This window comes from Rana temporaria, chromosome 11, assembly GCF_905171775.1.
Source record: "Rana temporaria chromosome 11, aRanTem1.1, whole genome shotgun sequence".
Taxonomy (NCBI): Eukaryota; Metazoa; Chordata; class Amphibia; order Anura; family Ranidae; genus Rana; species Rana temporaria.
Genome location: NC_053499.1, coordinates 161060813 through 161086639, shown reverse-complemented (window position 1 = coordinate 161086639; position 25827 = coordinate 161060813). Strand labels below are relative to the sequence as shown.

At 49.0% G+C, this 25827-nt stretch overlaps 1 protein-coding gene across 1 annotated transcript in view; it reads right to left on the bottom strand.

Annotated features, from left to right (window-relative positions):
- Window positions 1-25827, bottom strand: part of CDH13 (cadherin 13) — a 561676-nt gene that overhangs the window by 222662 nt on the left and 313187 nt on the right. The window contains exon 5 of the mRNA XM_040329592.1: window positions 13489-13641. Within this exon, the coding sequence (XP_040185526.1) occupies window positions 13489-13641 (153 nt within the window). The remainder of the gene's footprint in view (window positions 1-13488; window positions 13642-25827) is intronic.

The window sequence follows — 25827 nt, the reverse complement described above, 5'->3', positions numbered from 1 at the left end:
AGGAACTCGTCGAGAAAATAGAGAACATGTTCTCTATTTTCTCGTTGTTCTATGGGAGCTCTCGGCCCGCCAAGCTCCTCGGCGGCTTCAGGGCTGAACTCGCCGAGGAACTCGACATGTTTGGCACGTCGAGTTCCTCGGCCGTGTGTACGAGGCCTTAGGCTGGCGTGTCAGTAGATACGCCAGCCTAACTCAGAATTTGCGCCGGCGCTAATTTAAGCGTATTCTGGTAACCAGATACGCTTAAATTAGGCTCAGATACGAGCGGCGTAAGTGTCTTACACCCTCGTATCCTAAAGTGTAATTTTTAGGCTGACCGCTAGGTGGCGCTTTCATTGCGGTCGGCGTAGAATATGTAAATCGCTAGATACGCCGATTCACGAACGTACGCCCCGGCCGACGCTGTACAGATACGCCGTTTACGTAATGCATTATCAGGCCTAAAGTTATTCCATCAAATAGCTGGACTAGTAATGTTAAGTATGGCCGCCGTTCCCGCGTCGAAATTTGAAAATTTTACGTCGTTTGCGTAAGTCGTCCGTGAATAGGGTTTTACGTCATTTACGTCCACGTCGAAATCAATAGGACCGTGCGGCGGACTTTGCCGCAATGCACACTGGGAAATGTAGGCTGACAGCGCATGCGCCGTTTGTAAAATACGTCAATACGCAATACGAGCGCTGTATTTAAAAAAAAAATCCTAACTTGGTTTTAGAGCGTTGTCTTGCAAAACGAGCAGGATTCAAGCCACACTGGTGTGCAGTACCACGTTTGGCCAGAGGTGGGGGGGGGGGGGCGCCGGAGCCGATCGCGGCCGATCGGAATCGTTCGGGAATGTTTGGAAACACTCGGGAGAGACATGAAAATACTCCATTCCCGAGCCTTCCCGAGGCTAATCCCTGTCCTCTGATTTTCCAGCGGTGATCCCCGTCTTCAGATTCTCCAGCAGTAATCCCTGTCTTCTGATTCTCCGGCGGTGATCCCTGTCCTCTGATTCTCCAGCGGTGATCCCTGTCCTCTGATTCTCCAGCGGTGATCCCTGTCCTCTGATTCTCCAGCGGTGATCCCTGTCCTCTGATTCTCCAGCGGTGATCCCTGTCCTCTGATTCTCCGGCGGTGATCCCCGTCCTCTGATTCTCCATCGGTGATCCCTGTCCTCTGATGACAGCCATTTAGAACAGTGGCCCGGATTCAGAGAGCAATTGCGCCTGCGTAACCATAGTTACGCAGTGCAATTGCTTACTTGCGCCGGCGTAACGAATGCTCCTGATTCAGGAACCTCGTTACGCCGACTGCAGCCTAAGATATGCGCGGCATAAGGCTCTTATGCCCGCATATCTTAGGCTACATTCTTGCGATGGCCGCTAGGTGGCGTTCCCGTTGTGCTCTGCGTATAGTATGCAAATTGCATACTAACGCCGATTCACAACGTTACGCGAGCCCTGCGTACGCAGTTTACGTCGTTTGCGTACGGCGGTTTTCGCGTAAGGCTGCCCCTGCTATTAGCAGGGGCAGCCAATGTTACGTATACCCGTCGTTCCCGCGTCGCAAAATTTAAAATTTACGTAGTTTGCGTAAGTGAATCGTGAATGGCGCTGGACGTCATTCACGTTCACTTTGAAGCAAATGACGTCCTTGCGACGTCATTTGCCGCAATGCACGTCGGGAAAGTTTCCCGACGGAGCACGCGCTCTACGGTCGGCGCGGGAACGCGCCTAATTTAAATGATTCCCGCCCCCTACGGGATCATTTAACTTGCGCGCGCAATTTTAAAGAGCGCACACGCAATTTACGGAGCTACTGCTCCGTGAATCGCGGGTAGCGCAGTAAATTTGCGGGGGCGCAGGGCAAAAACGGTGCCCTGCGCCTACGTAAAAAATGCGTAATTGTTACTGAATCTACCCCAGTGTTTCTCAACTCCAGTCCTCAAGTACCCCCAACAGGTCATGTTTTCAGGATTTCCATTATTTGCACGGGTGATTTGATTTGCTTTCCACTCTATCCAAAACCAAGAAATGGCGTTACCGATACTTTATTTGACCTGCCACCTCCTCCGGAAGCCTCCTGCTCTCCAAAGCAATAAGAGTGATAGAATTTATAACGTTTTTTTATTTTATTTTTTTCCTACATTCCTAAAACTGTTATAAAAAAGGTTTCTTGTTCTTTTCCGTTCTCTCCCTGGCGGCGGCTTATCTAATATTTATTGCTGGGATTGAGGACGTCGCTCCCTCGTACCTACAGAGAAACAGATCTTTATGTTTTCCTTCCTCTTTGAACTCCGGCATTGGATTGGATATTTGTTCTTTTTTTTCTTTGACTCCCAACTTAATGCATTTCCCTGCAGGACACGGCGAGAGAAACGTCTCTGATCTGACTGTCCGCAGCTGAAATCTGATTGGATGCCAGGGGTTACTGTACTTCATACATCATTGAGTAAGCATGCTTGTGTTCTAGAAAAGAAAAGTCAGCAGCATCGGCTGCACCAAAGTCTTGTCTTAGAAGCGTAATGGGAACCTGTCATCAGGGCCGGTGCAAGGATTTTTGCCAACTCAGGCGAAGGTGCATTTTGCTACTCCACCCCCCCCCCCCCACACCGGCACGCACACACGCACCATACATTATATATGTGCCCATTAACCACTTCCCGCCCGGTCAATAACAGATTGACATCCGGGAAGTGGTTCTGAAATCCTGACTGGACGTCTATTGACATCCTGTGCAGGATTACATGCCGGGGCGCGCCCGTGGGGGTGCGCAGCTCAGGGGTCGGTGGTGCGGGGTGTCAGTCTGACACCCTGCATCTCCGATCTCGGTAAAGAGCCTCCGGCTCTCTGTCTCCTAATAGGGGAGACAGAGATCCTGTGTTTCTGCTAAGCAGGAGACAGGGGCGGACCGACAACTCATGGGGCCCCCGGGCAATAGAAGATTATGGGGCCCCCCGGGCTTACAGATGGCCACCACGCTAGGAGGCAGTGCAGAGGCGGGGCAGCTAAAATCTCAGGATTTTCATATGAAAAGCATGAAGGTTTCAGACATATCAGGGACAGATGTAAAAAAACTTAGATTTTTACATACTGTCCCTGGTTTTACTGAGCCTGGCAACCCTGATGGGGCCCCCTAGTGGCATGGGGCCCTCGGGCCTCAATGGTCACTCCGCCCCTGGCAGGAGCACAGATCTCTGTCTTCCCATAGTTAAAGCACCTCCCCCACACAGTTAGAAATCACTCTCTAGGGACACATTTAACCCTTTGATTGCCCATGATGTGGACCCCTTTCCCACGATCAGGCGATCAGCAATTTTTGCGGGACTGCGACATTGCGGCAGACAAATCGGACCCAAGGCCAAGATGGCAGCTTCCTTGGCTGAGAACGATAGGAAGATTTACTTCCACTTTAAGTTATATCCTGATAGCAGCAGAAAGTGAATTCTTCAAGCTCATACCTCCAGTCCCAAAGATGGATGTTGTGAAGGATATGCTTCAGTTAATTCTCCCTGCTAGTAATGCTGTGTATGTAAAGGGTAATTGATCTAGTGCATGGGTGCTCAACCTGTGGCTCTCCAGCTGTTGCAGAACTTCAAGTCCCATCATGCCTCTGCCTTTGGGAGTCATGCTTGTAACAGTCAGTAGCTTGCAATGCCTCATGGGAATTGTAGTTCTGAAACAGCTGGAGAGCCACAGGTTGAGCACCCATGATTCTAGTGTGTTGTGTGAAGAAGCCCTGTGTTTACTGTGATTAGAAGGGGCTCATGTTAATTATTCTGATTGCTTCATTGTGGTAATTACCTCTTCTATATGCGGGGCCAAGCTGTCTAGATAACGTATTCTGTTACAACTAGTAATTACCTTCACTGATGTCATTATCTAAAGAAATGTGTCTTCAGAGTCGGCGCCGAAGTGTCTGCCTATAATCTGTATGAGAGCCCCCACTGTGTGTGGAAAGGGGGTGGAGATTTCATTGTTCTTTGATTGAGGATTTAGCTTGTAAACTGCATATATACCAGCAGCAAGCTGCCATTAATGTGTCTTGTTCCAGCAGTAAGCTTGGCTTATGTGTGGAATATTATGGCGATTCCAGGAGGGGATGTTCTTTTATGGGAAGAAGGGAATGCTTGACGGGGATATCATTCTAATACCGTCACAGATGTCTTCAACCCAACGAAGACGATGGTGCGCAGCTACCAGGATGACCTTCATTGAGATTCACCGCAGATAGCGAGGAGACTTGAAGGACAAACCAGACTCTAATTTCGCCCCGGCGTCCTTCTAACCTGAAGCCAGTTTGAGGCCATAAAGAAAATAATCGTGTAGCTAAAACTTCCACTTTATCCCGAAGCGAGTCGGAGCGGCGCGCGTACGCTACATTCTGACAACTTCCATTAATATTACATTTCCTGGAAGCGGATATCTTGTTTCTCCGCCATCTTCAGGGACCTGTTAAAATGGAAAATTGTAGATTGCAGTTTACTCTGCGGAGGTTACTCCGTTAATAAGAAGCCCGGACCTTCTTCTCCGCGCCGACAGACCATTTTTATTAGAAATTTGTTTTAATTTCAGAAGATGTGCGAAGGTTTAATGGTCTGACAGGCGCTCTGGTGTCCGACGCACAGAAATCAGGAAGAAATGAAGGTAAACACACGCACAACGTTTTTACGAGTGACGGATTGGAACATTCTGCGTTGTTGTTTGTAAAGGAATCGGAGAAACGGATCCACCGACGGGGAACATGAGTCAGATTTATTTGGAGGGTTTAGACAAAGGAATGACTCCCGAGGCCTCGTTCACGCCGAAGAGGATTGGATTTTCGGGCAGAATCACGGGCAAAAAATGCCACACACTTGTGGTGCCATCATTTCTTAACGGCACCCGAAACGCTTTTTGCCATGATTGTCACACGACAAAACAGGTGATGTCGAACATGCCTAAAATTTGGCACGTGAGCCTTCTTGGCACATTTTTGGGAGTGGAAGGAAGTCTAATCAAAATAATGGTGTTGCTCCAAACGCTCAATAAAAACGTGACGCAGTAGCGTCGCTCAGTTATGAACGGGGCCTAAAAATAGTGTAGCTTTTTTCAGAAAACCCGATCGTGTGTACACGGCTTTACTGTTAGGGGAGGTGTGGCTACACGTGACACGTCACTGATGACCGTTCCCGATCACGGGGAATAGGCTGAATAGCGGAATGCCTTGTTTACAGAGTCATTCCCCCGTTCTGCTCTTGCCGACCGCAATCGCGGGACTTCCGGGAACATCGAGTTCCCGGGATCCGCGGCCGCACTCGAGAGGCACGGCCGCGACAGGCAGATTCAAATGGACGTACCTGTATGCCAATCTGCCTGCCTGTGCCATTCTGTCGACGTAAATAGGTGTGCGGCGGTCGGCAAGTGGTTAAAGTGATGCAGTGCCGAATTGCAAAAATGGTGCGGGGCTGAAGTGGTTACCGTCAGGGCCGGACTTGCCATTGGGCTTGACTGGGCTCAAGCCAATGGGCCCCGCCCAATAGGGGGCCCCCGGGAGGAGGAAGCAGGAAGAGCCATGCCGTTGCTGATGAAGAGGTAAGAAGTCCCCTTCAGCCCCCCCCCCCCGCTCAACAACTACGATCAATCGGCAACCCCCCCAACAACTCAGACCTGTGGCAGCCCCCCCGCTCAACAACTTTGATCAGCTTCGATCTCGGCGGCCCCCCCCCCGCTCAACAACTTCAACCTCCCCCCACTTCTCGGCTCCAGGGGGCCCCTCAATCAACACTCAAGCCCAGGGGCCCCCACCAGCCTAAGTCCTGCCCTGGTTACCGTATATACTTGAGTATAAGCCGACCCGAATATAAGCCGACGCACCTAATTCTACCACAAAAAAAATGGGAAAACGTATTGACTCGAGTATAAGCCTAGGGTGTCCATGTGCATGCCTCACTGTGCCCATGCCTCACTGTGTCCATGCCTCACTGTGCCCATGCCTCACTGTGCCCATGCCTCACTGTGTCCATGCCTCACTGTGCCCATGCCTCACTGTGTCCATGCCTCACTGTGCCCATGCCTCACTGTGTCCATGCCTCACTGTGCCTATGCCTCACTTTGCCCAGGGGCAGACTGACAACTCATGGGGCCCCCGGGCAATAGAAGATTATGGGGCCCCCGGGCTTACAGATGGCCACCACGCCAGGAGGCAGTGCAGAGGCGGGGCAGCTAAAATCTCGGGATTTTCACATCAAAAGCATGTCGGTTTCGGACATATCAGGGACAGATGTAAAAAAAAAAACACAGATTTTTACATACTGTCCCTGGTTTTACTGAGCCTGGCAACCTTGATGTGGCCCCCTAGTGGCATGGGGCCCTCAGCAGTGCCCGAGTGACTCAATGGTCAGTCCGCCCCTGCCCATGCCTCACTGTGCCCATGACTAGACTGACATTTAACATGGGAGTCTATGGAAGGGGTGTCCGGCTTTGAAAAATCGGTGCTCCCCAGCCCGTAGGAGGTCCCCCGGACAACACACTTTGCACACTTGTAGAGGAAGAGTGGGCCAAGTCTAGGGGACCTACAGCCGGCTGGTACCGGGTCCCCAAAATCCGGGAGATCAGGCGCAAAAAGGTGACTCGAGTATAAGCCGAGGGGGGTAACTTTCAGCGCAAAAAAAATGTGCTGAAAAACTCGGCTTATACTCGAGTATATACGGTAATTATTATTAATTTGGAAGCATTAATTAATAGGAGGATAGGAGTTGCCAATGTATAAAAGTTCCGGAACAATCCGTATTTACTAAAGACGACCATGATATCTAAATAGAACCCCCCCGCAGGTGTGGGCAGTTCTTTGTGAATATAATTAGTTCGTCTTTCACACAGATTAACTTTTTATCGTTTTTCTTTTTCATTTAAGATTTACTGATCCTATAAGAAGAAGTTCACAAGGTTAATTGCAGTATAAAAATTCCGCTACTTTTTATTTTTCGAACCAAACGGCCGTCTGGGGAATCATTTATCTTAATATGCAGACTTTGCTTCTTAACCACTTTAAAACCGCACGCCGTCATATGACGTCCAAAAAGGGGATCTGTTATCCCGGGTGGACGTCATATGACGTCCTGTACTTTGTGCGGTGATATCGGAATGATGGGACACTTAGAGGCATCATTCAGATATCATTTTCTTCCAGGCGGCGATCCTGCGCACCGTAAGAATGATCATAGCGGCGGTTCCGCCGCTTGATCGTTCTTATAGGCGGCGGGAGGGGACATCCCCCCCCCTCCCGCCGCCATCCAGTGCTTCTCCGGGCTCTCCCGTCCCATCGGGGGCCCAGAGAGATGATCGCCGTCCGCCGGATGTGCAGCATAGAGATGACTGGTGACCAGATGGTCACCAGTCATCTCTATGACCGTCGGAGGCCCGGGCGCGATGTGATGACGTCACGTCCGGTACCCCGTAAGTAAAAAAACGCAATTGCGGCTAGTAAGAATGAGATCTGTGATTTTTTTTCACAATCTCATTCTTTCCAGCCTGGAGGAGAGATGTGGGGGGAGGGAAAGGTCTTATTGACCCCGCCTCTCTCCTTAGAGAGGACCTGTCACACACTATTCCTATTACATGGGATGTTTACATTCCTTGTAATAGGAATAAAAGCGATCGGAAAAAAAAGTGTAAAAAAATAAATAAGTAAAACAAAAAATAAATAAATAAATAAATAAAAAATTAAAACGCCCCTGTCCCCGGTAGCTTGCGCTCAGAAGCGAACGCACACGTAAGTCCCTCCCACGTATGTAAACGTCGTTCAAACCACACATGTGAGGTGTCGCCGCGTGCGTTAGAGCGTGTGCAACAATTTTAGCACTAGACCTCCTCTGTAACTCTAAACTGGTAACCTGTAAAAAATGTAAAGCGTCGCCTATGGAGATTTTTAAGTAACGAAGTTTGGCGCCATTCCATGAGTGTGCGCAATTTTAAAGCGTGACATGTTAGGTATCTATTTACTCGGCTTAACATCATCTTTCACGTTTTACAAAAAAAATGGGCTAACTTTACTGTTTTGTTATTTTTTAATTCATGAAACCATTTTTTTTACAAAAAAAAGGCGTTTGAAAAATTATTGCGCAAATACCGTGCGAGATAAAAAGTTGCAATGACCGCCATTTTATTCCCTAGGGTGTCTGCTAAAAAAAACATATATAATGTTTGGGGGTTCTGATTAATTTTCTAGCAAAATAATGATGATTTGTACATGTAGGAAAGAAGTGCCAGAATAGGCGCGGTATGGAGGTGGGTATAAAAGCCCGGTATTGAAGGGGTTAAGGCAACAAAAGCAGAATACCGGCTTCCAAAAATACCAAAAGGAACGATGGCCGCCTTCAATCAATGTCATAAATTGGAGGTTTTCAATCAAATGTTTGCTGACCTTTCAGATCCAATAAATTCTTCCCATAATCCTCCATTGTTTCCGTCTCTTCATCAGAAAAAAACAAAGTAAAAGAAACTCTCTGCATTCCGAGGGCCGCCCCGCCGCCGCCGCCGAAGGAGATTAATCAAAGCTGGAACACCAGCGCCATTATTGTTATTAATTATAATTACCTCTGTGAATGCGAGGTGCAATAAAATAAGACTTTTTCATCACATTATAAGAGGAGGGGGAAAAAAAAAAAAAAAACAGCCCTCATTTCTCATCAGACCGGCGCCGACATTAAAAATCTCCTGATATTATCTGAGAAATTAAATTCGAAAAGTAGCAGCAGCTAAACTTGCCGCAGAAGATTAATGTGAACGGGCCGGCGGAACGCTTTCTCTTCTTGCAGGCTTCGTCACCTGTACGCGTTTCGTTTTTTGGCTCCGACGTCTCGCCTGTTGTGCCTATTTATCATTCGATGGTGTCTGCTTGGATAATATGATATTCTAATCAGATGTGTGCATGGAGTGGCAAATACAGAGAGTCTGATCAGCTGGCATCTCTTTATAGGCTTGTTGGTTAGAAGTTCTCTAGCTCAAACCTGTAAACCAGGCAGGGCTGGTGCTAACACTAGGCAAACTAGGCAACCACCTAGGGCGCACTGCTACCTCAGGAGCATTTGATGGCACAGTGGCAGCATTGGATGGCACAGTGGCAGCATTGGATGGCACAGTGGCAGCATTAGGAGCCTTTGATGGCACAGTGGCAGCATTGGATGGCACAGCAGTGGCAGCATTGGATGGCACAGTGGCAGTATTAGGACCATTTGATGGCACAGTGGCAGCATTGGATGGCACAGTGGGAGCATTTGATGGCACAGTGGCAGGATTGGATGGCACATTGGGAGCATTTAATGGCACAGCAGTGGCAGCATTGGATGGCACAGTGGCAGCATTAGTAGCATTTGATGGCACAGTGGCAGCATTGGATGGCACAGTGGGAGCATTTGATGGGACAGTAGAAGCATTTGATGGCACAGTGGGAGCATTTGATGGCACAGTGGCAGCATTGGAAGAATTTGATGGCACAGTGGCAGCATTTGATGGCACAGTGGCAGCATTTGATGGCACAGTGGGAGCATTTGATGGCACAGTGGCAGCATTGGATGGCACAGTGGGAGCATTTGATGGCACAGTGGCAGCATTGGATGGCACAGTGGCAGCATTAGATGTCACAGTGGCAGCATTAGATGTCACAGTGGCAGCATTGGATGGCACAGTGGCAGCATTGGATGGCACAGTGGGAGCATTTGATGGCACAGTGGCAGCATTTGATGGCACAGTGGGAGCATTTGATGGCACAGTGGGAGCATTGGATGGCACAGTGGCAGCATTTGATGGCACAGTGGGAGCATTGGATGGCACAGTGGCAGCATTGGATGGCACAGTGGGAGCATTGGATGGCACAGTGGCAGCATTGGATGGCACAGTGGGAGCATTTGATGGCACAGAGGGAGCATTTGATGGCACCGTGGCATCATCGGAATAATTTGATGGCACAGTGGCAGCATTTGATGGCACAGTGGCAACATTAGAAGAATTTGATGGCACAGTGGCAGCATTTGATATTTTATTTTTATTTTTTCAATTTGTTTGCGCCCCTCCAAAAATTTTGACCACCAGCCGCCACTGGTCTCTATCATATAAAATTCACCTATGATAGAAATGATAGACCCTTCATTTCTATGTAACAATCTGTAGGGGAGACGATCGTCATTCCCCCCCCCCCCTGTACCTACGGTAGTCAGATTTAGGTACTTCCATTGCTTGAATAAAAACAAAGGCATTTAATGACGTATTACCTGCTCTCATTCGTGTGTTTTTTCCCCCTTCCTTTAGGATCCTTCTGTGCCATGCCGGTAATCTTTGGCGGCATTGTATAAATACAGAAGGCCATTGTCTCTGAGAACGGAGACGTCCTCGCTCTGGGAGCCGTCTACACACAGCAGAGATTTTTGCATGCGCCGGTGTCATTACGCTGTCGTTTTGTAACGCGCGTCGCCCCGCTGTCTTCTCTGAAATGACCCATTTCTGGTGATCTAATGACTAAATGGATCCCGTTCCCCGTATATATTTATAGTTGAGCAGCTCATCACGTCCCGGCACCAGACTGGATATCGCAGTTGCGGATACAATTAAACATCACAAATCTGTCTCTGGTGTTCAGGAATTATTCCTGCTGCGAAGACAGACAACGCACTTAACAGACAGCGTGGGGCATTAACCTTAAACCCATCCCGCCAAGGGGACCGCAGAGGAGAACTCTGTCACATCCAACGCCAAAGACGTTTTATCCGGCTTTCCGCTCCAGAATCAAGGGAAGAGGGGCTTGAAAAGCATTTTCTGGAAGCCTTCGCTGCTGGGAAGGTTCACCTGGGAGTTTGTGGCTGGTTGGCGATAGAGCGGGAACCGGTGGAAGTGAGGGAGGACTGTCAATGAAACGGAGCGGTAAACACAATAGAGCGGGAACCGGTGGAAGTGAGGGAGGACTGTCAATAAAAAACGGAGCGGTAAACACAATAGAGCGGGAACCGGTGGAAGTGAGGGAGGACTGTCAATGAAACGGAGCGGTAAACACAAAGCAACTCCAACCAGGGACTCGTAAAGCCACGTGTGGTTTGTAGCTGCTATCGATCCGGCTCCCTTCAGTCCCTCAATACATCTACACTATATTGTCAAAAGTATTGGGACACCTGCCTTTACACGCAACATGAACTTTAATGGAATTACAGTCTAAAGCCTCGTACACACGGTCGGACATCAAACAAACTTTCCCTTGGATTTTTGTCCGAAGGGAGTTGTCCGGTCACACCCATAGCATACACAAGCTCGGACTTTTCTGCAAACTTTTCTAAAACTTTCCCAACATCACATGGTTTTTCTTCTCTTTACCGCCACCCTTTGGTTAACTTCTGCTATTGTTGGTTGATTTTAAAATTGGTTCTGAGCATGCGTATTTGCACTTTGAACAAAAGTTTTATGGCTTGCTGTACACACGGTCGGACTAGGCACCATCGGACTTTTGTTGCCGAAAAGTTTGTCCGTTTGCAGACCGAACTTTTTGTCCGATGAAACCCGAAAAAGTTGGTCCGATGGAGCGTACACACGATCGGACAAATTTTGTTGGCAAAAAGTCCAACCGTGTGTACGGGTCTTTATGCCGCGTACACGCGGTCAGAATTTCCAACAAGAAAAGTCCGATGTGAGCTTTTCGTCGGAAATTCCGACCGTGTGTAGGCTCCATTGGAGTTTTCCTGTCGGAATGTCCGACAAGAAGAATCTGAGAGCTGGTGCTCAAATTTTCAGACGAAAAAAAAAAAAAACTATTGGAAATTCCGATCGTCTGTAGCAATTCCAACACGCAAAATTCCTACGCATGCTTGGAAACAATTTGACGCGTGCTCAGAAGCATTGAACTTTATTTTCTCAGCTCGTCGTAGTGTTGTAAGTCACCGGCGTTCTTGGCGGTCGAAAGTTCAGAGAACTTTTGTGTGACCGTGTGTATGCAAGCCAAGCTTAAGCGGGATTCCGTTGGAAAAAACATCCAAGGTTTTTCCAACGGAAAATCTGATTGTGTGTACGAAGCATAAGTCTGTAGGGTTCAATATTGAGTTGGCCCCCCCTTTGTTGCCATAACAGCTTCAACTCTTCTGGGAAGGCCGTCCACAAGGTTTAGGAGGGTGTCTATGGGAAGGCTGTCCACAAGGTTTAGGAGGGTGTCTATGGGAAGGCTGTCCACAAGGTTTAGGAGTGTGTCTATGGGAAGGCTGTCCACAAGGTTTAGGTGGGTGTCTATTGGAAGGCTGTCCACAAGGTTTAGGAGGGTGTCTATGGGAAGGCTGTCCACAAGGTTTTAATAGTGTGTCTATGGGAAGGCCATCCACAAGGTTTAGGAGTGTGTCTATCGGAAGGCTGTCCACAAGGTTTAGGAGGGTGTCTATGGGAAGGCTGTCCACAAGGTTTAGGAGTGTGTCTATGGGAAGGCTGTCCACAAGGTTTTGGAGAGTGTCTATGGGAAGGCTGTCCACAAGGTTTAGGAGAGTGTCTATGGGAAGGCTGTCCACAAGGTTTAGGAGAGTGTCTATGGGAAGGCTGTCCACAAGGTTTAGGAGGGTGTCTATGGGAAGGCCGTCCACAAGGTTTAGGAGTGTGTCTATGGGAAGGCTGTGCACAAGGTTTAGGAGGGTGTCTATGGGAAGGCTGTCCACAAGGTTTAGGAGGGTGTCTATGGGAATGTTTGACCATTCTTTCAGAAGCACCTTTGTGACATCATGCTCTGATGTTGGAGAAGGCCTGGCTCGCAGTCTCCGCTCTAATTCATCCCAGAGGAGTTCTGTTGGGTTGAGGTCAGGACTCGCTCATCCATGTCTTTATGAACCCTGCTTTGTGCTCTGGTCCAAATCATTTGGTGGAGGGGGAAGTATGGTGTGGGGGTTGGAGGGGGGATTATGGTGGGGGGTTGTTTTTTAGGGGTTGGGCTTGGCCCTCTAGTTCCAGTGAAAGGAACTCTTAAGGCATCAGCATACCAAGACATTTTGGATAATTTTATGATTCCAACTGTGTGGGAACAGTTTGAGGACGGCTCCTTCCTGTTCCAACATGACTGCCCACCAATGTACAAAGCAAGGTCCATAAAGACATGGATGAGCGAGTTTGGGGTGGAGGAACTTGACCGGCCTGAACAGAGTCCTGATCTAAACCTGATAGAACACTCTTGGGATGAATTAGAGCGGAGACTGCGAGCCAGGCCTTCTTATGCAACATCAGTGCCTGACCTCACAAATGCTCTTCTGGAAGAACGGTCAAACATCCCCCATAGACACCCTCCTAAACCTTGTGGACGGCCTTCCCATAGACACCCGCCTAAACCTTGTGGACGGCCTTCCCAGAAGAGTTGAAGCTGTTATAGCTGCAAAGGGCGGGGCCAAAATGTTTTTTATAAAGCTGTACAGTGTGTCGAGTGGAGTTCCATTTCATTCACATCCTTGGAAGAATCGTAAAAGTCTACAATAAAAGAAACCTCAAAGAGAAGCCCAGATACCTCCTTGTCCCCACATACCTGGTAAGATGGAATCAACTCCCGATCGAGGGATCTGGACACTGAGACCTCTCCGGTATTTTCATTTATCTTGAATATTCCCTTTGGTTCTTCGTCCACGCCCTTTCCATAGAGGCGGAACTTGGATCCCTGTAACTTGTCACTCACCACAACCTGAAAGAGAAGGAACATTCTTAGCTTCTTGGATCGTACCAACTAAGCACAGAGACAAGTAGAAGGGGTTAAGGCATTGAACATTTGGAAAAGCTGAAGGTGCTCGGAGGAAAGTACCAAGTTGTGTCTAGATTTCTTATTTTTATAATATCTATAAATATTTATTTGAGATGAAACAAGTACTAAGACAAGTATGCATTCACAATTCACGATATGCCATTCAAAAGGTCACACAATGTAGACAAACAATAGCAATGGTTTTTTTTTCCAGATTCCGATAAGCCCCCCCCCCCCTGCCCGCAAACCCCCACAACCACCGGCCAGAGTTGTCGGGAAGAGGCCCTTGTCCTCATCAACATGAGGACAAGGTGCTTTGGAGTGCCTCACCCCAAAACACACCCCCTACCCATGTTGAGGGGCCGGGCATGTGGTGTGTGTGTGTATAAAGCCTCATACACACAATCAGACTTCCGACAAACTTTTCCGTGGATTTTTGTTTGAAGGGCGTTGGCCGTGAACTTGGTACGCATACACACGGCAGGACTTTTTCAGCAAACTTTTCCCAAATCACATGGTTTTTCGGCTCTTTTCAGCTCTTTACTGCCACCCTTTGGTCAACTTCTGCTATTGTTGGTTGATTTTAACTACTTGCCGCCCGCCCTATTACAAAACGACGGCGGCAAAGTGGTTTCAATATCCTGACCCGATGTCATATGACGTCTTCGGGAAATTGAGCCGCTGCACTCCCCCGGGGGGCCCGCATCGTGGCGATCGTTGTTGCGGGGTGTCTGTCTGACACCCCGCAACACCGATCTAGGGAAAAAAAGGACGCCAATTTTGTTTGGGAGCCACGTCGCACGACCGCGCAATTGTCAGTTAAAGCGACGCAGTGCCGAATCTCAAAAAGGGGCCCGGTCCTTAACCTGCATAATGGTCCGGGTCTTAAGTGGTTATGATAGCCCGCTGCACAAAGTCAAGGCTCCTGTGAGAATTAGAGGCGCTCGGTATTTCGGCGAATAGGCGATATACACGGAGGACTTTTTAGATTAGATTGGAGTAGAACTTTCGGGAAAACATCGATTTTCAGAAGCTAATCTTCACTAACTACCGAATTAGCCGGATGAGCGGTTTGTGAACATGACGCTACATTTCGCCTGTCCCCAGACAACATCTGTGCTTTATATGCAGTTTATTCCAAAAGTGTAAATAGCTGCGTGTCGGTTATTATCCATTTCTATGAGGGAACTTTTTATATTCTATATGGCTGAACATGCGCCGTCACCCCTCCAAATGATTGAGTTCTGGCTTTTCAGTTACGTAGAACTAAAGGCAACATGTTTTTGTTTTTTTCATTTTGGGAAGAGTAAGAGAGGGGGGGGGGGGGGGGCTACAATCCCCATGAGGTTTTTTTTTTGCCATCTGTGTCTGGTCATATTTTACCGGCCAGAGAGGTTGGGGAGATTTCCCTTCACTTCCTGTCCCAGAGCCAAAACAGGAAGTAAGAGGACATTCCTCCAAAAAGAGAGAATCCCTGGTTATCAACAGAACTAGTGTCCCCAGGGCCCTCTTTAAGGCAGGGCAAAAGGGGAAGCTGCCCTGGGCCCTGTCATTGTTGTGGGGCTCAAAGCAGCTGCCACACTGGACCATACAAATGTTCTTTTTGCTTACTGAGCACACATTCCTAAAGATACACTCCAAACTCTTGACTTTCCACAAGAGTGGAGGCTCTTCTAGCCTGAAAGGGAGACGAGGAGGGCAGATGAGAGGGCAACTCAATATCAATGGCCATGGTTTTGGAATGGGATGTCCAAAAATCTCATCTAGGTCTGATGGTCAGGTGTTAGGTCTTCTCCAACTTTGCTGGACCTCACAAATGTTCTCTTCCCTTACTGAGCACACATTCCTACAGACACCCTCCAAAATATTGGCATTCCAGATTAGTGGAGGCTCTTCTAGCCTAAAAGGGAGACGAGGAGGGCAGATGAGAGGGCAACTCAAGATCAATGGTCATGGTTTTGGAATGGGATGTCCAAAAATCTCATCTAGGTGTCTAGGTCTCGTGGTCAGGTTTTAGGTCTTCTCTTCTAACTTCGCTGGACCTCAGAAATGTTCTCTTCCCTTACTGAGCCCAAACCCCCCCACACCCTCCAAAATCTCATCTAGGTGACTAGGTCTCGTGGTCAGGTTTTAGGTCTTCTCATCTAACTTCGCTGGACCTCAGAAATGTTCTCTTCCCTTACTGAGCCCAAATCCCCCCACACCCTCCAAAATCTCATCTAGGTGACTAGGTCTCGTGGTCAGGTTTTAGGTCTTCTCATCTAACTTTGCTGGACCTCAGAAATGTTCTCTTCCCTTACTGAGCCCAAATCCCCCCACACCCACCAAAATCTCATCTAGGTGACTAGGTCTCGTGGTCAGGTTTTAGGTCTTCTCATCTAACTTCGCTGGACCAGAAATGTTCTCTTCCCTTACTGAGCCCAAATCCCCCCACACCCTCCAAAATCTCATCTAGGTGACTAGGTCTCGTGGTCAGGTTTTAGGTCTTCTCATCTAACTTCGCTGGACCTCAGAAATTTTCTCTTCCCTTACTGAGCCCAAATCCCCCCCACACCCTCCAAAATCTCATCTAGGTGACTAGGTCTCGTGGTCAGGTTTTAGGTCTTCTCGTCTAACTTTGCTGGACCTCAGAAATGTTCTCTTCCCTTACTGAGCCCAAATCCCCCCACACCCTCCAAAATCTCATCTAGGTGACTAGGTCTCGTGGTCAGGTTTTAGGTCTTCTCATCTAACTTCTCTGGACCTCAGAAATGTTCTCTTCCCTTACTGAGCCCAAATCCCCCCACACCCTCCAAAATCTCATCTAGGTGACTAGGTCTCGTGGTCAGGTTTTAGGTCTTCTCATCTAACTTCGCTGGACCAGAAATGTTCTCTTCCCTTACTGAGCCCAAATCCCCCCCACACCCTCCACAATCTCATCTAGGTGACTAGGTCTCGTGGTCAGGTTTTAGGTCTTCTCATCTAACTTCTCTGGACCTCAGAAATGTTCTCTTCCCTTACTGAGCCCAAATCCCCCCACATCCTCCAAAATCTCATCTAGGTCAGGTCTTAAACCTTTGGCCATCTACAGCGTAGTAAATGTACATAAACACTTTTACATTGAATTGGGTTATTAGAGCCTGACCCGGAGCCATACAATATAAATAGGTAGTAGAATTTTCTTCAGCTTTGAGCTATATGAAGAACAGTGAACTCGGGATAATACATGTGTATTTGATTCATCATGAATGGAGTGTACATCAACAAATACAACAAAGAGTGATGAGCAGCAATAGTAAATGTCCTTGGCCTTTTGCTGCCCTTCTCATTTAAAAAAAACCCATGCATATATAGTACGCTCGGCAACATAAAATAAAGCAGTGCTGTTATCGTATGTAAGCCTGACACTGAGAAAGAACACGCTGAAAAAAAAACCGTGTAGGAATTGCGATCGCTGACAGAGTTGTCATCATGGTGAAGCATTAGGATACAGCGACTTCCCAAACCAAATTAGGCACAAAATTAAACTTCAGTTTAAAAAATTCCAGGACCATGAAATCATAAAGTATATATTGTCTTGCAGTTCCATTTTTAGCAACCTGAGTAGAAAAGCCTGTCCCTTGCCAGCAGCTGCAGAGAAGGACCTTCTCTGTAAGGAAGCGTTGGGAAGGGAAGAGAAGGTGAAATTTGATGAATTGTTCTAGGGTAGTGATGGAGAACCTTGGCACCCTAGATGTTTTGAAACATTTCCCATGATGCTCCACTATATTGCAGAGTGCCTGAGCATTATGGGAAATGTAGTTCCAAAACATCTGGGGTGCCGAGGTTCGCCATCACTGTCCTAGGGTGACAACACTGGTACTCCATGGATACCAGCAAAAAAGCATCCAAGAGGCGCTGGGACTTTGGTGCATTGAGGGGAAAGGAGGGGAGGGGAAAGGAGGGGAGGGGAATGGAGGGGAGGGGACGAGAAGAGGAGAGAGTAGAGTAGAGGAGAGGGGAGGGGAGGAGATGGGGAGAGGAGAGGAGAGGAAAGAGTAGAGGAGAGGGTAGAGGAGAGAGGAGGGAAAAGAGATGGGGAGATGGGGAGGAAAGGGGAGAGAAGGTGAGGGGTAGTGAAGGGGAAAGAGTGAGAGGGGAGGAGAGGAGAGGAGAGGAGAGAAAAGGAGAGAGAGTAGAGTAGAGGGGAGAGAAGAGGGTGGGGAGGAGATGGGCAGAGGGTAGAAGATAGGAGAGGGGAACGGAGGGGATGAGGAGAGGAAGGAGTAGAGGAGAGAGTAGAGTAGAGGAGAGGGGAGGGAAGGGGAGGAGATGGGGAGAGGAGAGGAAAGAGTAGAGGAGAGGGTAGAGGAGAGAGGAGGGAAAAGAGATGAGTAGGAAAGGGGAGAGAAGGTGAGAGGTAGTGAAGGGGAAAGGGTGAGAGGGGAGGGGATGAGGAGAGGAAGGAGGAGGGGAGAGAGTAGAGTAGAGGGGAGGGGAGGACATAGGGAGAGGAGAGGAAAGAGTAGAGAAGAGGGTAGAGGAGAGAGGAGGGAAAAGAGATGGGGAGATGGGGAGGAAAGGGGAGAAAAGGTGAGGGGTAGTGAAGGGGAAAGGGTGAGAGGGGAGGGGATGAGGAGAGGAAGAAGTAGGGGAGAGGAGAGAGGAGGGAAAAGAGATGGGGAGTTGGGGAGGAAAGGGGAGAGAAGGTGAGGGGTAGTGAAGGGGAAAGAGTGAGAGGGGAGGAGAGGAGAGGAGAGGAGAGAAAAGGAGAGAGAGTAGAGTAGAGGAGAGGGGAGGGACGAGAAGAGGGTGGGGAGGAGATGGGCAGAGGGTAGAAGATAGGAGAGGAGAGAGTAAAATAGAGAAGAGGGGAGGGGAGAAAAAAAGGAAAGGGAGGGGAAGAAAGAGTAGAGGGGAGGAGATGGGGAGAGGAGAGGAAAGAGTAAAGGGGAGGGGAGAGGAGATGGGGAGGAGAGAGGAGAGAGGGTGAGGGGTAGTGAAGGGGAGAGTGTGGGAGGGGAGGGGAGGGGATGAGGAGAGGAAAGAAAAGGAGAGAGTAGAGTAGAGGGGAGGGGAGAAAAAAGGAAGGGAGGGGAGAAGATGGGGAGAGGAGAGGAAAGAGTAGAGCGGAGAAGATGGGGAGAGGAGAGGGAAGAGTAAAGGGGAGGGGAGAGGAGATGGGGAGGAGAGAGGAGAGGAGGCGAGGGTTAGCGAAGGGGAGAGTGTGGGAGCCTAGGGGATGAGGAGAGGAAAGAAAAGGTGAGAGTATAGTGGAGGGGAGGGGAGAGAAGAGGAGGGGAGGAAAGGATGGAGTAGAGGAGAGGGGAGGAGAGAGGGAAGGGGAGAGAAGAGGAGAAGTGAGAAGAGAGGGGAGGTCAGGGGGAAGGGGAGGGAAGAAAAGAAGGGAGAGGAGAGGAGAGGGGAGGAGAGAAGAGGAAAGGAGGGGTGGAAGATATAGGAGAGGAGAGGGGAGAGGAGTGGGGAGAGGAGAGGAGAGGGGAGAGGAGAGGGGAGAGGAGAGGAGAGGGGAGAGGAGAGGGGAGGAGAGAAGAGGAAAGGAGGGGTGGAAGATATAGGAGAGGAGAGGAGAGGCTACTTTCCTGTGGGTACTCAGTAGGTAATAAAAAAAGACAACATGCACCAATGGAAGAAGCCTCAGGATAAATGATAAAAGAAAACAAATGCAGCCACCACATCTAAGCACTAGTAAGCTGCAATATATAAAAAATGTTTGTTCTTGGGTTGAGATACGCTTTATTGGCCTCTGGCCATGAAACGGTGAAAATGTAATTGTGGTACGTCCCCCATCTGGTGCCTACAACCAGACAGTAACAGATAAAGCATTAGCCTTTGTCTGGTAGGAATAACATAACTATAGCGGGATCTTGGAAACAACAAACGTCTATTTATAGAAGAAGATTTGGCTCCAGCATTGCTATTTACTCCATCGCCCACTGGCCTGTCTCTTCTTTTTATGGAATGTGTATAAAAACACGACCCGCGTGTGCCATGCCGTCCCATACTTTCCTCCAGGATTCATGGCTTTGCCTCCCCAGCTGTTTGTATTTAGAGGCACCGGGCGGAATTATACATTCCGATCACCCCAGAGAAGGACAGCGATGGCTGCCAATTTCTTCGTTCCCGTGGCTCGTACATATGTTCTCTGCGTTTATAGCAGACAAATGTGGAAGTCGTTCCCGCGTGTAGCTAAGCCAAATATTTACAAGGAAGAGACTTGGGGGCATCTTTGTAAATTGCTGGCGAGCTGTCCACAACCAATTAAGGTCTCGTTTACACGTGGGCTTACTACAGCGAATGCCCGTGCCAGGGCCGTGTTCACCCGCACAGGGATGCACCAGGGTGCTTTCGGGGGTCGTGCACCCGCACCTCCATGGATATCACATCTGTGTCTGTACAGCTGCTGCATCCCAATTGACATCTATGGGGCTGCCTGTATACATGGAGCACCTGTGTGTCCCTGTGCTGGTACACACAACCCTACCATGGGGCACAGAAGCTTACTCCCCGTGTGAATGAGACCTATTGCTCCACTTTCAAGTAAAAAAAATGCACTGTTTTTGTATTTATTTATTTTTGTTACGTAAAGAAGATTACATCACCAATAAATAAAGTATCATAAAATTGCAACAGTTCATGTGCAAAAAAATAAAACAACAATTATAAAATGCGAAAAATAAACTGTCAAGTATAAAGTGCACCATAACATTCCACAAATATAAAGTAACAAAAATAGAATACACCATATACAGTAGATCTTTATATCACTAGAGGGATCACCAGCAGGAGGAAGGGGGTCCTGATTCCTCTATATAGGTCTTTATATCACTAGAGGGATCACCAGCAGGAGGAAGGAGGTCCTGATTCCACTATGTTGTAAATATTTACAACATGTTGGTGCCGTGACCTGGATATGTAATATAATATAATATTGATCTTTTTATCACTAAAGGGATCACTAGCAGGAGGAAGGAGGTTCTGATTCCTCTTTATAGATCTTTATATCACTAGAGGGGTCACCAGCAGGAGGAAGAAGATCTTGATTCCTCTATATAGATCTTTATATCACTAGAGGGGTCACCAGCAGGAGGAAGGAGGTCCCAATTCTCCTAGATAGATCTTTATATCACTAGAGGGATCACCAGCAGGAGGAAGAAGGTCCTGATTCCTCTATATAGATCTTTATATCACTAGAGGGGTTACTAGCAGGAGGGAAGGAGGTCCTGGTTCCACTATGTTGTAAATATTTACAACATGTTGGTGCCGTGACTTGGATATGTAATATAATATAATATTGATCTTTTTATCACTAAGGGGATCACTAGCAGGAGGAAGGAGGTCCCGATTCCTCTTTATAGATCTTCATATCACTAGAGGGATCACCAGCAGGAGGAAGGGGGTCCTGATTCCTCTATATAGATCTTTATATCACTAGAGGGGTCACCAGCAGGAGGAAGGAGGTCCTGATTCCTCTTTATAGATCTTTCTATCACTAGAGGGGTCACCAGCAGGAGGAAGGAGGTCCTGATTCCTCTTTATAGATCTTTATATCACTAGAGGGATCACCAGCAGGAGGAAGGAGGTCCTGATTCCTCTATATAGATCTTTATATCACTAGAGGGGTCAGCAGCAGGAGGAAGGAGGTCCCGATTCCCCTAGATAGATCTTTATATCACTAGAGGGATCACCAGCAGGAGGAAGGAGGTCCTGATTCCTCTTTATAGATTTTTATATCACTAGAGGGGTCAGCAGCAGGAGGAAGGAGGTCCCGATTCCCCTAGATAGATCTTTATATCACTAGAGGGATCACCAGCAGGAGGAAGAAGGCACCATGGCACCACCTTCTCTTGGGGAACTAACACCACCAGCCCGAAAAAATCAACAGTGATAACTGATTTTCCCCCTGTCGGGTCACAGTTCCTGATCCGATTAAATAACGTTCAACTTTTATGACCAGTGAATATGTGTTAATAGTCTCCTCCGCTTTCCAGCCAAATCCAGTTTGGGGACGGCCCCTTTCTGTCCATAGAGACATGGATGAGCGAGTTTGGGGTGGAGGAACTTGACTGGCCTGCACCCACTTCTGGAAGAATGGTCAAACATTCCCTTAGACACACCCCTAAACCTTGTGGACGGCCTTCCCAGAAGAGTTGAAGCTGTTATAGCTGCAAAGGGCGGGGCCAACTCAATATTGAACCCTACGGACTAAGACTGGGATGCCATTAAAGTTCATGGCCCAGATTCTCAAAGGAGATACGACGGCGTATCTCCAGATACGCCGTCGTATCTCTGAGTCTGAGCCGTTGTATCTATGCGCCTGATTCTTAGAATCAGTTATGCATAGATTTCTATTAGATCGGACCAGCGTAAGTCTCTTACGCCGTCGGATCTTAACTGCATATTTACGCTGGCCGCTAGGGGGCGTGTACGCTGATTTACGCCTAGAAATATGTAAATCAGCTAGATGCGCGAATTCACGAACGTACGCCCGGCCGACGCAGTACAGATACGCCGTTTACGTTAGGCTTTTCCCGGCGTAAAGTTACCCCTGCTATATGAGGCGTACATGCGGCGTAACAATGTTAAGTATGGACGTCGTTCCAGCGTCGAATTTTGAAAATTTTACGTAGTTTGCGTAAGTCGTTCGCGAATGGGGCTGGACGTCATTTACGTTCACGTCGAAACCAATACGTCCTTGCAGCGTACTTTGGAGCAATGCACACTGGGATATGTCCACGGACGGCGCATTCGCCATTCGTGAAAAGCGTAATTTACGTGGGGTCACAAAACATTTACATAACACACGCCCACATCTTCCAAGTTTGAATTAGGCGGGCTTAAGCCAGCCTATTTACGCTACGCCGCCGCAACTTACGGAGCAAGTGCTTTGAGAATACTGCACTTGCCCGTCTAAGTTGCGGAGGCGTAACGTAAATAGGATACGTTACGCCCGCACAAAGATACGCCGATCTACAAGAATCTGGGCCCGTGTGCGTGTAACGGCGGGCGTCCCAATACTTTTGACAACATAGTGTGTGTCTTCAGCCGTTTGCCCAGAGTCTGGCTTTAGCCTTTCTCGAATAAAAACCCAGATGTTTTCTTAGTCTTAAAAAATCCCCAGCGGAACTCTCATGAAGGAAGAAGCTCGCTTTGCCAGTCGGTGAAGGATCTGCACATTGTAATGAAAAACTGCCATCTTTCATTCAACCCTACTTAAGGTGCGCCTTCAAATTTCCAGCCCGCTATTTATCTCGTGTTTAATGGCTAGAAAATTGTCATTACTTTTAAACACCGAGTTATATTTTCTTCCCTGCCGCTTTTATCTGTTCGCTTCATAAATATTTCAAGCTTAAAAGGTAGTATTCATCTCTCAAGAGCAATGAGGCTCTAAGCTCTGGCTGGCCATGAAAGGGAAACGTCTCCCAATGCCGGCGATCATTAAACCATGGATTTAATCAATCAATACGCCAAGGAACAAAGCTGAAGGCTGCCGTTTGTGGGGGGGAGGGGCTGCAGATCGATAAAGCTGCGCAATGCAAAATGACAGAACGGTTCCACCACCGCATCAAGAAGATTCCAAATGTGTCTCCGAAGAAAAAAAACAACATTCAAAACCAAAAAAAGCATAAAAACGACAGAATGCTCTTTGACAGGAACAAAACACTTGATGGAAGGTTATCGGAAAAATGGTGGGCGTCCTCAGAATAGGAATGGAAAAGCGCCGTGCTGTTTAATTCTATTTATCTGGAGAAAAAAAAAAAAAGCCATTGGTGATTAAAAGAAAAACTTGGATAATTGGATAATTGAATAAATAATGTATCTTTTCTTCGTTTGGAAAAGGCTTCGCCCACTTGGCGCCGTTTCACGAGCAATTAAGGTAAATACCGGCGCCGGCCTTAAACGGCCCGCTGCTGTCTGGCCGGGAGGAGTTCTAAACTCCATAGGCTTTTCCAAGATTCAGTTCTCATCGGTTCTTTATTTTATCGCTGATCGGGGGACACATTTCTATGTCTACATCAGCCAATCCTCAACCCGGGGGGGTCGTCCAGAAGTTGTATGGTGTTCCTTGAGCAGTTGCCGATGGACCTTCTGTTTGATGGCGCCGGCAAAGTTCTCGGCAACGCTTTTCTTTTCTTAACAAATATATTGTATATAACAATCATTTAATTGCGGGCATCTTTTTAAACTCTTTATACATAAAAGCTTTACATTCAGAATGGTATATATGGATCCAATATTTCCTATCAGTATATCCACAATGTATGGAGTATGGAGAGCCAATCATGCTTGTTTTCTGGTATTCAATGGTTGCCTGCTAGGGTGGCCAGGCACACCTCCCCCCCCTTCCCCCAGGCACAGGACGGCCTTACTCACACTGCTCCCTACTCGTCTGCACCAGCTCCCCGCTCTCTGCACCGTCTCTCCGATAGTCCAAACCAGCCCCCCGCTCGTCTGCACCGGCTCCCCGCTAGTCCAAACCTGCTCCCTGTTTGTCTGCACCGGCTCCCCACTAGTCCGCACCGGCTCCCCGCTAGTCCGCACCGGCTCCCCCCTAGTCCAAACCAGCTCCCCGCTAGTCCGCACCAGCTCCCCGCTGGTCCGCACTGGCTCCCCACTAGTCCAAACCAGCTCCCTGCTCATTTGCACCTGCTCCCCGCTCGTCCGCACCGGCTCCCCACTCTCTGCACCAGATCCCACCTGTCCGCACCACGGGCTCCCTGCTCATCCTGACCAGCTCCCCGCTCTCTGCACCGGTTCCCTGCTCATCCTCACCAGCTCCCCACTCTTTGCTGCTGCACCGGTTCCCTGCTCGTCTGCACCGGTTCCCTGCTCTTTGCACCGGCTAACTGCTCATCCGCACCGGTTTCCCGCTCTCTGCACTAGCTCCCTGCTCGTCCGAACCGGCTCCCTGCTTTCTGCACCAGCTCCCTGCTCATCCGCATCGGCTCGTCGTTTGTCCACACCAGCTCCCCGCTCGGCTGCAACGGCTCCCCGCTCTCTGCACCGGCTCCCTCTAGTCCGCACCGGCTCCCCACTCTCTGCACCAGCTCCCTGCTCGTATGCACAGGTTCCCGCTCTCTGCACCGGCTCCCTGCTCGTCCACACCGGCTCCCCGCTCTCTGCACCGGCTCCCCGCTCTCTGCACCGGCTCTCCGCTTTCTGCACCAGCTCCCCGCTCTCTGTACCAGCTCCCCGCTCTCTGCACCGGCTCCCCGCTCTCTGCACCGGCTCTCCGCTTTCTGCACCAGCTCCCCGCTCTCTGTACCAGCTCCCCGCTCTCTGTACCAGCTCCCCGCTCTCTGCACCGGCTCTCCGCTTTCTGCACCAGCTCCCCGCTCTCTGTACCGGCTCCCCGCTCTCTGCACCAGCTCCTCGCTCTCTGTACCAGCTCCCCGCTCTCTGCACCAGCTCCCCGCTCTCTGCACCGGCTCTCCGTTTCTGCACCAGCTCCTCGCTCTCTGTACCAGCTCCCCGCTCTCTGCACCGGCTCTCCGCTTTCTGCACCAGCTCTCCGCTCTCTGTACCAGCTCCCCGCTCTCTGCACCAGCTCCTCGCTCTCTGTACCAGCTCCTCGCTCTCTGTACCAGCTCCCCGCTCTCTGCACCAGCTCCCCGCTCTCTGCACCGGCTCTCCGCTTTCTGCACCAGCTCCTCGCTCTCTGCACCGGCTCTCCGCTTTCTGCACCAGCTCCTCGCTCTCTGCACCAGCTCCCCGCTCTCTGCATCGGCCTCCGCTCGTCTGCATCAGCTCCCCACTCGTCCGCATCGGCTCCCCACTCGTCCGCATTGCACTCACATAATAAGAAAAGATCAGTATTGAGTTTACAGTAACATTGCGGGGTTCAGCGATCCACTTCCGGTTTGCGAAATATGTAATTTTCTATTTTTTTAAAGTTCCACTTTAAAAAGCAATTGGATGCAGATTGTAAGACATGGAGGGTTTGCTCATTACTCGGTCGCCCCCCCCCCCCCCCCCGGGCACTACTGATGTGACTTATTTAGAGTAAAGAGCGGAAGACATGAATACTTTCAGAATACGTTAAGTTTCAGGACCTTGGACAGCTCACAGCAGATGAAGTGCCGGCGATTTCTTCACAGGCAGACGTAATGACTCTGTTTGTGCTTCATGTGCAGAAATTAACTTTCATCG